At 35.4% G+C, this 12011-nt stretch overlaps 1 protein-coding gene across 2 annotated transcripts in view; it reads right to left on the bottom strand.

The window, feature by feature from the left end:
* The window catches only part of PRORP (protein only RNase P catalytic subunit), a 45072-nt gene extending 33218 nt beyond the window's left edge, over positions 1-11854 (bottom strand). Inside the window, exons 1-4 of one of the 2 annotated variants that reach the window (XM_032230851.1) lie at positions 11589-11854; positions 8843-10078; positions 7216-7263; positions 5153-5285 (exon numbers count right to left, since the gene is read on the bottom strand). In XM_032230851.1, the coding sequence (XP_032086742.1) occupies positions 5153-5285; positions 7216-7263; positions 8843-9801 (1140 nt within the window). In that variant the 5' untranslated portion in view covers positions 9802-10078; positions 11589-11854. The remainder of the gene's footprint in view (positions 1-5152; positions 5286-7215; positions 7264-8842; positions 10079-11588) is intronic. The other variant, XM_032230859.1, reaches the window with a different exon arrangement.
* Between the last annotated feature and the right edge of the window lie 157 nt (positions 11855-12011).

Genomic DNA, 12011 nt, shown 5'->3' with positions numbered 1-12011 from the left:
TCAAAACCAGATTGTAAGTAGCTTTTGAGGGGGTATTACAACTTAGTTGTAACTAAGCTACTTGTCATAAGTCAAGGACTACTTTGTAACATGGTGTGTTGACTCAGCTAATATACTGGGAAGTACATTGAACGTTATCCCATCCCAATTGTGGTCATAAATCAAGGACTACCTGTATGAATAGTGTTCTCTCAAAACAGAAGCTTTGCTTTTTTTCTTTGTGATATTTCCACCTCACAAATCTATTAGCCATAAATTTAATTTTGATTGTAAACGTATCTTAATAACATTTATATCATAATCTTTATCAAAACAGAGAGTCCTACCAGTAATTCATTTATACTAAATTGCACTCTAATTTCCAATATAATCATAAAGAATGATTGATTAAAGTAGGGAATGACAGGTGTTTTTTAATGAGTCATTGTGACTTCAGAGGAAATGGCACATGTGCGTATATATCCACCTGATCACAAATGCAGATTACTCTAATAGGTAGCAAAAAATAGAGTCTCACTTCCATAGTGATGTCTACACAATTACAAAGTAAGCAAAACCTACATATGGTCAAAAGTTATTTCTACCAGGATAGAAAAATAACATTTTTCTTTAGCTAAAAAATGAGAGGTCCTTTTAATGCTGCGTCATCATCTTTTAGTACCTCTATAAAAACAGATTAGCACATAAAAGCTTTTGGCCTGTTTACTCTGGACAATTACAAAAGAGGCAGTTTAATGAAGTGGGCAATCCCCAAGCCTCAAAGCTTTATGTCAATCTGAATCAATATTTGTGGCTCCTAAGCTATTTCTAACTACAACTGCTAGAAACTGATGACACTTTTAAGGAAGGAAGGAAAGACAAAAATCTAAAATAGGCTTGACAGTGTTCAAAACAAAGAACTACCCCACAAAACTAGGAGAATAATTTTTTTTTCCTAATTTCATTTATATGCAACTTTTAGTATACTGTCCTGCCTGCTGCATGTCTTGGTAATACAAACATATTGTTAACCCTTGTCACTAAAATTTTCCCCACTCTGTTGGGTTTTCTGTGCAGTTGTCTCATTATATTCAATCATAAAATGATGAAATATCTTTGAGTTTAATAGTATCAGTAACATTTTTAGATCGTTGGTTATTTTGAAACATAAAGTATCTTCAACAATCAGCAGAAACCTCCATTGTTAGCGGCTATGTGTTAATGTAACCAGTAAAACTGAGATTTAAAGGACTATCAATGAATGGCTCATATAAATTTCTGCAAATTTTGACTCTTTACATTTTTAGTAAGCATAATAATCAGTAATGTCAAATTATAAAAAAAGTTCTGTATTTTAGCTTTTAGTATTTGAAAGTAACAAAGAAATAGTTTTCTACTTAATAAAAAATTGACTTAGCAACATGAAGATTTTGGGACTTCTAAAATTATCACCAAAGATAATAGTTACATACATATATGCAACTGTAAAATTTTAGATGAGTCAGTAACAAATAAACACTAAAATATATTGTATAAAAAATCAAGGAAAACATTAACTGTATTAACCGTATAACGCACATCTGATTTCCTTTCCTTAACTGATTAAAAAAATGATTACCGGTAGTCATAAATGGAATCTCCCTAAATACCCAACACATATCCAAATAAAAAATTCTATCAAAGCAATGGTTTCAGCTGTTCCCACAATAAATTCCTTCCAGAAAACCCCCCAGCTGTGTGTAAAATACCCAAACATTTCCAACCCTGAGCAATTCCTGAATGTTGCTGGTTAACCAACTTAGCAAACCATGAGCATTTACTATCATGACTGGATGAAAAATAACTTTGCTCAGTCAAACTAACCACTCACATGATCCAGCAGATGAGTTCCAGAAAGTTGACAGACCATCCTTATAGCTGACTACTGCCTCAAAACATGAAAAGCGCTTTTAAACAAGGAAACTTGGCTATCACTATCAATAAAAAGAAATGACCTGTCCCCCCCATAAAGTTCTGCTTTAAAGACAACTTTGCAATCACCACACCTTGCACCAGTAATTCATGTCAATTACATCTTCTATTAAAAAGCTTTGATGCCAGCTCTTCAAGAACTACGGATTTTCACATTCAGTGAGCACTCTGTAAGGATTTTCATTTGAAATGCCTTTCTTTGTCTTTCCCAAACAGTGTACATAGAGGCAACCCTTCTACTGGGGGAAACAGGGGCAGCTTCTGACACAGCCATGCAAACTCTGCAAAGAGCCCACCCAGTTCCTTTAAGATCGATTTTTGGATGCTTCTCACAGCCTTAATGATGTATGTATGTATGTATGTATATGTGTGTGTGTGTGTGTGTGCGCGCGCGCGTGTGCGTATATATATATATATGTGTGTGTGTGTGTTTTATTTGTGCTGATAAATAAATAAAGGGCGACTAGTATAGATCTATTTCAAGCTATTTAGCTCTCATCAGCTAGCCATACCCTTACTGGGATTCGAACCTGTGCTGTATTGCATCTTAGGCAAATGTCTTAGCCATTATGCCAAGACATTTGCCTAAGATGCAATACAGCACAGGTTCGAATCCCAGTAAGGGTATGGCTAGCTGATGAGAGCTAAATAGCTTGAAATAGATCTATACTAGTCTCCCTTTATTTATTTATCAGCACAAATAAAACACAAATATAACAAAGGCAACAGTAAAAATATTGGGTTTCTGTCGTGATGGACTCTTGTGATGAGCCGATTGAGATGATGGAAGCAGTTAGCTTCCTCCCATAATTGGGGCTTACCAGGGGTTGTGACACTAAATATATATATATATATATATATATATATATATATATATATATATATATATATATATATATATATATATATGTGTGTGTGTGTGTGTGTGTGTGTGTGTGTGTGTATACACATACATACACACACACACACATATATATACACATATATACACATATATATATACATATATATATATATATACATATATATATATATACATATATATATATATATCATCTATCTATCTATCTATCTATCTATCTATCTATCTATCTATCTATCTATCTATCTATCTATCATCTATCTATCTATCTATCTATCTATCTATCATCTATCTATCTATATCAGTGATGGCAGTGATGGCTTTGCACATGCTCGTCTGGGCCAGGGGGCATGTGCATGTCCAAAAATGAACTTCCAGTTTCTGATGCATGCATGTGCGCCAGCCAGCAAGTCTTCCGGTTACTGGCGCACATGATGATCATCTGGCCAGTGCGCATGTGCACACAGGAAAACGGAAGACTAGCTCTTCCAGTTTTTGGCACTGCCGCACACGGCTAATCATCGCACACACATGCATGCCAGAAACCTGGAAGAGGAACAGGCAACGCCACGTGTGCCAGGCAATATGGCTCCACATACCACTTCGAGCACGCGCGCCTTAGGTTTGCCATCACGGAAATAGAGCAATCCTTCTTTTAAAAATTCAGTACAGGTAGTTCTAGACTTAGAAATGCTCATTTAATGACCATTTGAAGTTACGATGGCACTGAAAAAAGTGACCGCTAGTCCTCACACTTACAATCCTCACAGCATCCCTGGGGTGATGTAATCATGATTTGGGCACCTGGCACCCATCCACATTTATAGTGTCCTACAGTCATGCGACTTCCTTTGTGACCTTCCAGGTAGCTTCCAATAAGCATAGTCAATGGGGGAAACCAGCAGTGAACACTGCAAGTCTTAGTCATATGTCTCACTTAATAGCCACAGTGATTTGCTTAATAACCACATGGAAAAAAGTTGTAAATACTGTGATGTCACACTTAGTGGCAAAATTTCTGGTGTCTATTGTGATTTTAAATTGATGACTATCTCCAAACATCTTCAAACTACCTACCTTATTAATTCCTTTCTAAGATGCTCTCACCTAATAGTTAAATAAAATCAAAATATTTATTTGGGGGCAAAATATGAGAAGATAGCTTTCAGACACTGGTCTTGTTATTAACATCTAAGATACAACAAAGCCAAAACAAATGTCAGATCCAAGATACAATAGCACCATCTAGTGGCCAGTTTTCTCTCCTACCATACACGAAATATAACTGGCTGTGTATATCCTTTGAAAGTGATTTTCAGCATATACTGTATGTCTTTCTGAATAGTTAAAGCAATCTTGTCCTTCTGGACTTCTGCCACTGCTTCACAAATCATTTTGATATCTTTGTAAGAATATACAATTATAAAGTCACTTTGCATGTGGCTTATCATATTTGTAAGCAAATCAATTACATGACTTAAATTATAACTATTTAAAGATTTTTGAAATGTTATGTCTCTAATAACAGCAGCAACAGCAATGATTTATTTATTTAATTTACATACCGCTCGACTCTCAACAACCCTGGGCAGCTCACAACAATCAAAGAAATTAAAATAAAATCAACAACGTAACAGATAAAGGAAAGGCATGGCATATGCAATGATGCACAGCAGGGTGGATAAAAATCGATGGGTTTTTTTAAAATAAAAAATTGGATTTTTTAAGATTGTTATTAAATTTATGTTAATAAAATGCTTTTGGAGTACAAATCTATCTAAAGATAGTTTTCTATTTAAGATACATTAATAATTTAGTTTATTCAGCATGAAATTGAGCTTAGTTATGTAGCAGGAGGTTGTACATTCTGCAATATTGGGACTGTCAGTAAGTCAACAGTGGATCAGAGGAGGAGCCACTGCTGGACAGAGATGACAGTTGCTCTTTAACAATTATGATTTAAATTGAGTTGATTTAAATCAAGCTATTTTACTAGTGATTTAAATTGTCTGGATTTAAATCAAATCCACCCTGATTCACAGGATCTCATTCTTCCTTACTTAAAGACCTGGGTGATTAGCCAAGCCGTCACAGCTCTTCTAAACAATAGCGGAGTTAGATCTCAGGAGGAATCTCATTCAGAAAGCAGGTGTTGCTATAGAGAAGGTACACTTCCAGGGTCTCAATAGACACCAAAGGAAACCAGAGCGTACTAACTCTGTAGGATCAATTGGCCAGGCAAATGTTATGGCAACCAGGCCTTGTGCCACGTAGTGCAGTATATAGTGTTACAGAAAAATATAATCAAATTTAAAAAACTTTCGTTTAACTGAGACTCACCTGGGGAGATGTATTTCGAAATATATCAGTGCCTTCAATCACATCCCTTTTTATTTTTTCCTTGACATTGATGAATTCTTCTTCATTCAGATTAATATCTTCCAAAAGGTGACCACAAGAGCAACACTGCCTGCTACAGTAACAATGAAGTCATATAATAATTATTTTATTATCTACTTATAAAATATTAGCATCTTAAATATGTTTCTCCTTATTATATAGTTCCAGCCTTATTACATTTACCTTTAGGCTGATAGTACAAGATGTCCAAAAAAATCTACCTATGCAAACTCAACTAAATCAGTCTATTGAATTAGCAACCTTTTTTTGTTAAGTTTTGTTATAGCATGCTGGTTTCTGCAGACAGCACAGAAATGAAGTTAACTATGCTACTGGCAGGTTGGCAAAACAAGTATCTAGTAATATTTTGATGGCTTATTTACAAGGCTTGATTGAATAGTTTGATAGAAAAATATTTAAATATTCATTAAATATTAAGTAAACTTGCAGTTATGTGTAAAAGCTTCAACTGGGTCATTTCAACATAAACCTAAATGAATCAAAAGTTTGTGTATTCTTTCATTCCTTTTTTCCCAGTCACAAGAAGACATGAATCCTAAGGAGCCATAGGACAAACTTCAGTGAAATATATTTAATATTAATTAGGATTTACAGAAACTTGCCACTCAAAATTCCATGATCTGGCTTTCTTTAATTAATCATAATTAAGTTTAACTACACTTTACACTTTAGAACACTAAACAAACATAAATATTTTAATCTGTTCTTGGTTGTGACAAATTAAAAGAGATCAGAGTTATTTAAAGAGCCTGCACAAAGCTCAGATGTATTCAAGGGGTGTTAAATTATTTAATTATTTTTCATAAATGGCACCATTCAAAAGAAACAATAAAGAAATCTAAGAAAGAAACAAAAAGACCAGAACACATCACCTCCAGCAGCCAACACCCAGATAAGCAAGGTTTAAAACCAAGCAAACAAGCAGAAAACAATAATCAAGGAATATAACGAAGAAAAAATCACACCCCTACCAAACTGGCAGGGTAAACTACTGTACAGTATTTACTGTACACTCACTACATTTATTTTGTACCTAGTGTAATGAAACAACTGCAACTAACATCCAAGCAGAGAACACCAAGAACTGCACAGTCCAATCCTGTATACATACAGTATATTCTCTTCCATTGGAACCAGAGGTGGTATTCAGCAGGTTCTGACCCGGTAGCAGAAATTTTGAGTAGTTCGGAGAACCAATAAATACCACCACTGACTGGCCCCACCCCCATCTATTCTCTGCCTCCCGAGTCCCAGCTGATCGGGAGGGAATGGGGATTTTGCAGTAACCTTCCCCTGGAGTGGGGAGGGAATGGAGATTTTACAGTATCCTTCCCCTGCCATGCCCACCGAGCCACACCCACAGAACCAGTAGTAAAAAATTTGAATCCCACCACTGATTTGATCCCAAGGGTGCTTTTCCAAAAGGCAAATTGAGTTTCTTGGGGTTTTTTCCTTGAAAATGTTTCACTTCTTATCCAAGAAGCTTCTTAAGTTCTGAAATTTGGGACAACTATGATCTGGATGACTGAGAATCACCATAGACTTCTCCTGGGACAATCTTATTTTTATGGTCAGAGAATGGGGGGAAATTCTCAATCCTATCAATCATTTAACTACATAAATCTTTACAGTTTTTCTAATATTTGGAAACTATATATTCAAGTATATCCTCAGCCACAGAAACTCCTATCTCTCACCCCAATCTATCTCACAGATTCCTTCCTGAAACTGTTTATGTAAGCTTCTTTAAGCTTCTACAAGAAATGTAAGATATAAATAAATAAAGATGACACTCAGGCATTGCACTGTACTCTTAAGGCAGATATTAGATTTTCTATGAATTTTAACATAGGTTTTGCAAAATTATTAGAAAAAAGCCTGGAATTATATAACCCTTGAATGAAAGATGAAAATCTATTGGTTCCTTTTGAAGAAGTAATTGAAGCTAAACATGAGACAGAACTTTAAAGAAATATATTTACCTCTTACTCATCGTTGTCAAATTTCCTTTCCAGTTCTCCCCTGGAATACTATTAAAATGCATAAAAATGAGAATCCAATTAAAATAATTCAAACACATCCAAAAGAAGTATTTCCTGCTATTAGATCCAAATGAAAGCATCAATAATAAACTGGATTTACACAAGAAAGATAAGAAGGATACGAAAGATAAGAAAAATACACAAGCTTTTTCTTAATTTTGCAGGCTACATCTAAGCAGTCATATATAGAATTAAAGTGTAACTGCAATTTTACTTACATAGAAACCCCATTCAATATTTAGAATATATTACTTCCAATCTATCTGTCAGGGTTTTGATAGGATTCACAAATTCACAAGCAGGGACCCAGAGAATATAAACAAGCAATTCTTATAAGCAAATGTAGGAAAATCACTTGATCTGAATCCAAAAAAATAGAGGTTTAGAATCAGCTTTCATGGCTCAGGGACTGTTATTTCTTGATTTACAATAAAGAAAGTGTTCAAATAGGAATCTCTGGGAAGTCGCAGGAAATTTCTGTCACCTTTGGCAGAGCTTGGCAATAACTATTTAATTAAAATTAGATATAAAATATTGCAGCATTTTCCTGTTTTAGTAATCATATCAGTAAACATATACTACATCTTTTAAAGAAACTATAGGAGCATTACAACTTATACTTAAATATTCTATTTTTTGTAAATGCATTGTTTCTTTAAAAATAGCAGCTTGTTAATGACATTTTTTAATATGGAGATTGAGCAGTAGTCTTTAAGACTGCTTGATTATCTCATTGACTAGGTTCACATATCACACTATGCTATAAGCCATCTACAATATAAGCCATAATATGGTTTTCCTACTTGTAGCTACGTGCAGTTTATAAACAAAGGTTTATAAAATGATTAATGAATATGCCATGGCTAAGCAACTGAAGCTCAGTCTGATGAGTAAACCTAACTATTGGCTTAAGCGATAATAAACTTCAAAGTAAAATGAGAGTATATTCATAGGAGGCTGAGTTTACATTTCACGTAGACCATAGGTGTCAAACTCGATCGTGTCACATGACGAATCATGAAATATCACTATGTTTTTTGCCTTTGTGGAGCTGGGGTGGGCATCTCACCGGCTCAGGGTTGACTCAGCCTTCCATCCTTCCGAGGTGGGTAAAATGAGGACCCAGATTGTTGGGGGCAATATGCTGACTCTCTGTAAACCGCTTAGAGAGGGCTGAAAGCCCTATGAAGCGGTATATAAGTCTACTGCTATTGCTATAGTCTGCCCATGACGCATCCAGCCCACAGGTCACCAGTTTGATAGGCCTGATGTAGGGCATCATCTGGCTTTGAGTTTTTTATTTATATGTACACAATAGCTGAAGGTTGTAAATAACAATTATGTATTGTTCACATAAATTAGGTACTCCTCATTAAACCAATCTTGAATATAACATGGATGGCTTATAGCAATGTGTGCAAACTTCCCATAGATTTGATAGTTACATATATTTCTCATCAACTTTACAACATAAGCAGATTATTTACTAATCAGTATTTAAAGTGACAATTATTTTAAGCAACTTTCATTTAAAACATGAAGAACAACTATTACTGGCTTTATTTACCTTTCAAACCACTGCTTTATGCTCAGCATGAGAGATTCATCAGGATAAATTTGATTCTCTCTTAAGTAGTAGAGGATATCAATACATTTGTTTTTCACATGGTCATCCTTCACAGATTGGCAAAAGTCAAAGAAAAGCTTTATTGTTGTCAAAGCAGGAGTCAGCTTTTCAGCTACCAACTCATGAAACAATTCAAATGCAAGGTTTCTTTCTTGGTTGAGTAGGGCACCCTCAATGCAGTCGCCATAATTTTGTCTTGAATGGAACGAGACTTTTTTAACCTTTTCCAGTAGTACCAAAGTCTCTTTCCAGTGTGGGGAATCACTCAAGCCTTTGATGAGCAAAGAATAAGCTGATGCTTCTAAAGATTTATATTTGGCTTTCATAATATTATAGACATCATAAATCTCCCCTATGTCCTTATGAAAAACACATATAGCCAAGTACTTCACCAAATAACTATATTCAACGTCTCCATCACGTTTAGCCACTGCAACCAGCAAGGATTTAGCCACATCTACTGGGCTATGATGATTTATCATGCTGTCAAACATAACGTCTTCAAATTTTTTAAAGTGATGATATTCTTCTTTTAACTTCTCCCATTCCTTGGCACTCAAAGGTGTGTCCGGAGGAGAGACTATCTTTAAAGGACTAAAAGAATCATTTGCAACTGAATTATTTGTATTGTCCATTGCCCTCATCTTGGATGATCCAGCCACAAATGCAATGAAAGGCTTTGGGGGAAATCTATCTTTACCAGCTTTTTTCTTCCTGATATTGTCATCTTTTCTTTTAATTTCTGGATGAAAGGCTTTAGGATCTGTCGACTCTGCCCATCTACATGATGTAATAGAAGTAAAACACCTACACATAGCTGGGAAGTTTTGCTTTGCTGACACAGGAAGGAATGTTAATGTTTGCAAAACCCAATTTCTTTTTGGGAGGAAAAAACCCATAATACTGAATAATTAAAACTGAACTTTAAAAAAAAAAGAAAAAAAGAACCAGAATGTAATAAATATATGAAAAATAAGGAAATTGACAGGTTGTCAAAAAAAGCTAGAATAATAAATTATTGATGTCACTAATATATTTATCTCATTAAAACAAAAGTGTTTATCATCCTCAGAAGAAAATCAACCAAAAAGCCAATTTGAAATGAGAACTTCTTTTCCTTCATTTGTTAAAATGCTTGACAGAAGCATATTTCTGAAGTTCCTTCATTAGTGGTACCTGCATACAGGAAAGTCAAGCACAATGATATGAGACTTTCATTCAGGTCAGACTGCATGAAAACAGATATTTCCTTCAAATGACAAAGATAAATTATACATTGCACTCAATAAGTATGGTGATATCTTACTTACCGAATCAGACTCAGTTTTCAGTACTTATAATCATCTTATAGAGACAAACTAGTTCTGTAACTAGCCTTAAAATTGAGACCTGCAGGGCTGCCATGGATCAAGAATCTGATTTCACTTTTAGAACCTGTCACTTAAACAAGTATAGTCAACAGCATAAGGCTGCCCAGCAAAGGTATAAAAGAAACAATCCAGGAAGCTGTATTGTCTGTTCCTACCACCTTTTTTCTTTTAAATTTAGCATTAGAGTAACTAAGTAGCTTTATTGTAGTCACAGACCAGTATTATTATGTATTGGTCTTTTAACTACAATAAAGACACTTATTTATTAACTCAATAGTTTAAAATCAATCATATACATATACATAACACAGCAGAATTTAACTAACTTAGGGTAACAGAGTAATGGATAACTGAGAGTAAAATAAGTAAAATTAATCAGAATGAACAGGGATTATCCACCCTGTGGGTCAGCATAAAACGGGCAATGCTGTGTAACAACAACTATTTATATAATGTATATAAATGTATGTGTAATAAAATACATTTAATAGTTTTAATAGCCTGTTCACATGAGCAAAACCTTTATCTAAATTTGATGCCTTTATAACTCCTTTCTAAGGCATCAAAGAATGCCCTCCAAATGAAAGGACGGTCATGCAATTTAGGTATTTAGATGGTATGGGGCATATTTTTGGAAAGAGATGTAATGGGACATTAATATTTTTAATCTGCTGCCTGAGGGCCACACAGGATGAACTTCAGTTGCTTATTGGGAGGGTACTGTAAGTCACATTTGGCCACCATGCCTCAAAATTAAACTGATCCCCCTTTCCATTGAGTTTTTTATTTTTTGCAAAGACGTTTATTTCTTTTGCAACTGTTATTTTGAGATCTACAATTGAGGGGCTATCCTGGGTGGCTAAACTGCTCAGCTATTGCTCTACATCACCCCATTCCTAAGAGGTCTGTAAGGAACGTGCATAAGTGCACTAACGTGCCCACCATCCCCACTTATTCGTATCCTGTATTCATAATCATCTTTATACTTATATCTGTTATCTTATGCATGCTTGACAAAATAAAATAAAATAAATAAAAATACTTGTTCCCAGCCTTGCTCTCAAAAATCTGAAGAACACATTGGTTAAACGAGGATGTACCTGTAATCTCCTTTTCCTTTCTCCCCTCCCCTCAACCCTATAGATTTGTGTCCACGCCACGCATCTGACTCAATTAGCTGCAGCTCGCTAAAGCCAATGCGTTATAATCATATTAATCTTAAAAGATGCTAGATAGATCGGATTTCCGGCTAGCATAGAATAACTTGGCTCTCCTGCTGCAATGTCCCTTCTTAAATAAATAAATAAAAAATCCACCTTGTTAGCTTGCTTGCCAATTATTTGGCAGACATCGGGATCTCCCAGAACAGAAAAGCTCAGGCCATATTACCAAAGGCACCGGTTCAATTCTTGTTAGCTAAAGCGCACCGAAGCGTAATTTATAATACCATAGTGTCTTACACAGGCAGGTTAAAACAGGGCCAACTTAGTCCGGGGCGATGAAGACAATCGAGTCAAAACTCTACGGGAAAAGCCGCAGCCAACCGTAATAAGGGAACCACGCGCAGTACTTTTTCCGGAAATTTTCCTCCAATCGAAGCATTCGCCTCTGATTGGCCGATTAGCGCACGTGACATCTACGCAGAGGTGGGTAGAGAACCAATAGTCGGCAGGCAGCAGCCATATTAATTAACTCACACACACCCACCGCCACTTTCCGTTTTCTCCCTGTACGTTATA

This window comes from Thamnophis elegans, chromosome 1 (genome assembly GCF_009769535.1).
Source record: "Thamnophis elegans isolate rThaEle1 chromosome 1, rThaEle1.pri, whole genome shotgun sequence".
Classification (NCBI taxonomy): Eukaryota; Metazoa; Chordata; class Lepidosauria; order Squamata; family Colubridae; genus Thamnophis; species Thamnophis elegans.
This window is presented reverse-complemented; position numbering and strand designations above follow the sequence as displayed.